Source organism: Penaeus chinensis, chromosome 37 (genome assembly GCF_019202785.1).
Source record: "Penaeus chinensis breed Huanghai No. 1 chromosome 37, ASM1920278v2, whole genome shotgun sequence".
NCBI classification, from domain to species: domain Eukaryota; kingdom Metazoa; phylum Arthropoda; class Malacostraca; order Decapoda; family Penaeidae; genus Penaeus; species Penaeus chinensis.
In genome coordinates this window covers 19,478,036-19,480,535 of record NC_061855.1, presented here as the reverse complement: position 1 = coordinate 19,480,535, position 2,500 = coordinate 19,478,036, and the positions used below count along the sequence as shown (strand labels likewise).

Genomic DNA, 2,500 nt, shown 5'->3' with positions numbered 1-2,500 from the left:
GACAAGAAAAGGGGGAATCGTAATGAAAAAAAACAAAAAACTCACGCAACCTATTAAAAGACAGAAGCTTCAGCAAAACTTTTTACGGCAAACATAACGGAAATATTTAAAGATGTTGATTATAGAGAAGAGCCGAATCGATTTAACATCTAAGTAATTTGCAGACGATAGTGTTCCCATCCAGCAAAGTAAAAACTTCAACCAAGAAAGTGAGGATGAACAAGAAAATGGGTAAAATCACGTTGAACAATCAAGTCCATGGTGTGCAAATACAAGTACTGAAAATTATCAAAAACAAGAACCGGGTGAAACGTCATAAATATTTGACACTGAAATAATGCCAAATGCATCCTGCAAGACTAAAATTTAGCAATAATCAAACAGCTGGAGTGCTTTCGACATAGTAAAAAAATATTACGTGCGTTTTCCCTGGAGAACAGTAGCAACAAACATGGACTTTCTTTGGAGAAAAGTCTTTAGTGCAAAGTGAAGAGACTGATACCGATAATCAATATAAGTGATATAAGGAAGGAGCAATACGGATTAGAGAACAGACCGAAGTGGAAAATACACTTGAAAGCATTAAAGATAAAAAAAATTAAATATCTATGAGAAAAGACGACTTAAAGGCAATGGAACAAACGCATTGAGGGATAGCTGAAATAATGCATGACACTTTCTCGACTGACAGACCTTGTACGGCATATCGTTACTACTGCTACAGCTACTACAACAGCAATAACAACAATAACTTCTACTAGTACTACTACTACTACTACGGGGACGATAATATATAATCATTTGATTCTTACGATTTTATGATTATCTGTAGTAATTAATTATCATTACTATTATTATCATTGTTTTATTGATTGAATAATCATGATTTTATTGTTATTTTCATTTTTACATTATTATTATCAATGTTGTCCTTTTCATAATAAAAAATAGTGATAATAATGATAAGAAAGTAATGATAATAATGATTATGATTATTATAATTATTGTGTTATTGTTATCATCATCAATATCATCATCAATATCATGATTATGACAATAAAAATGATAACTACAAGAACAGTAATGAAAGTAATTGAACGATGGTTATAGTAATAATAGTAGTGGTGACAATAATGCTATTGTTATCATTATCGGTGATATTATCATCATAATCATTTTGATTATTTGCATGATCAGTATCAATACATACAATATAAGAAGATGCAGTGTGTTAATTTGTTTTTTTTATTTGTAACTAATTTCATTGGCGTTTATTATTATATCTTATCACAATTTTTTGATATAACATATTGAAAGAGTAAAAGAGTAGTTCCATAAGCAATTTCATAACAAGGCAACGTTTATAGAGAGCAATATCAACACTCCTTTGCTCTATTTACCTTTTATTTTTTAAACTCAGACTCAGATATCAAAAGTAAAAGACCTGTTACGTATATGGTTCATTTATTCACGTCCAATAATATTCGCATATTCCATAGTATTCTCCAGAACAATCTTCATCGGTGATGTAGTAAAAGCGGTTGCTAGATATCGCTGCACAATTCTGCTTCACTCCGCCGTTTGGCTCGATGGTAGAACCGCAGTGATACCACAAGGGAACACCCATCCGTACTTGACTCCCGTCCGACCACAACCACTCGCCTTCCTTGGCCTCATCACTCGCTCCGATCCAGTATGATGCTTCGGGTATAACTGAAAGTCCAGGAAATGTAGAGAAATAAGTTAAATGGATATTCTGGAATATCTCAGATAGGGTTGATACTTCATCACCCCTAACTTTATTGTCATAGATTTTATCTTCTTCCACCTCTCCCCTTCGTCCTTTTAATCTCCCCCCCCCCTCTCTCTCTCTCTCTCTCTCTCTCTCTCTCTCTCTCTCTCTCTCTCTCTCTCCTTCTCTCTCTCTCTCTCTCTCTCTCTCTCTCTCTCTCTCTCTCTCTCTCTCTTTCTCCACACGCGTACACACACACACACACACACACACACACACACACACACACACACACACACACACACACTCAGAGAGAGAGAGAGAGAGAGAGAGAGAGAGAGAGAGAGAGAGAGAGAGAGAGAGAGAGAGAGAGAGAGAGAGAGAGAGAGAGATAAAGAGGGGGGGGGGGGGGTAGATACAAAATGAGATACATATGGATATGGATATACTATTTCTCTTCGCAAAAGCTGTTCTTATTTACTGACCATGTTCTGTGATATAAACAGCAACTTCTCCAATAACGTCTGAATTGTCAAGCTTCGCAAGGTCTCCTCCAAGCAGCTGACAGATCGTCTGCATGTTCCCCCAGGTTCCCTTGGTCAGGGATTCGAAAAACAGACAGCGTCCTGCTATCGGTACATAGGGCGTGGTGCAGTCTGTAGGGAGAAGATAAAGTTAGATGTTCCTGTATATATTATACTGATAAACGATATTAAGAATCTTGCTGGACGTTACTATATGCCAATAGCAAGCAGTGCAATTAATATG

The 2,500-nt window shown here is 36.2% G+C and overlaps 1 protein-coding gene across 1 annotated transcript in view; it reads right to left on the bottom strand.

The window, feature by feature from the left end:
- Window positions 1–1,468: 1,468 nt before the first annotated feature.
- Window positions 1,469–2,500, bottom strand: part of LOC125045328 (C-type lectin domain family 7 member A-like) — a 1,771-nt gene continuing 739 nt past the window's right edge. The window contains exons 2-3 of the mRNA XM_047642533.1: window positions 2,218–2,388; window positions 1,469–1,713 (exon numbers count right to left, since the gene is read on the bottom strand). Of these exons, the coding sequence (XP_047498489.1) occupies window positions 1,469–1,713; window positions 2,218–2,388 (416 nt within the window). The remainder of the gene's footprint in view (window positions 1,714–2,217; window positions 2,389–2,500) is intronic.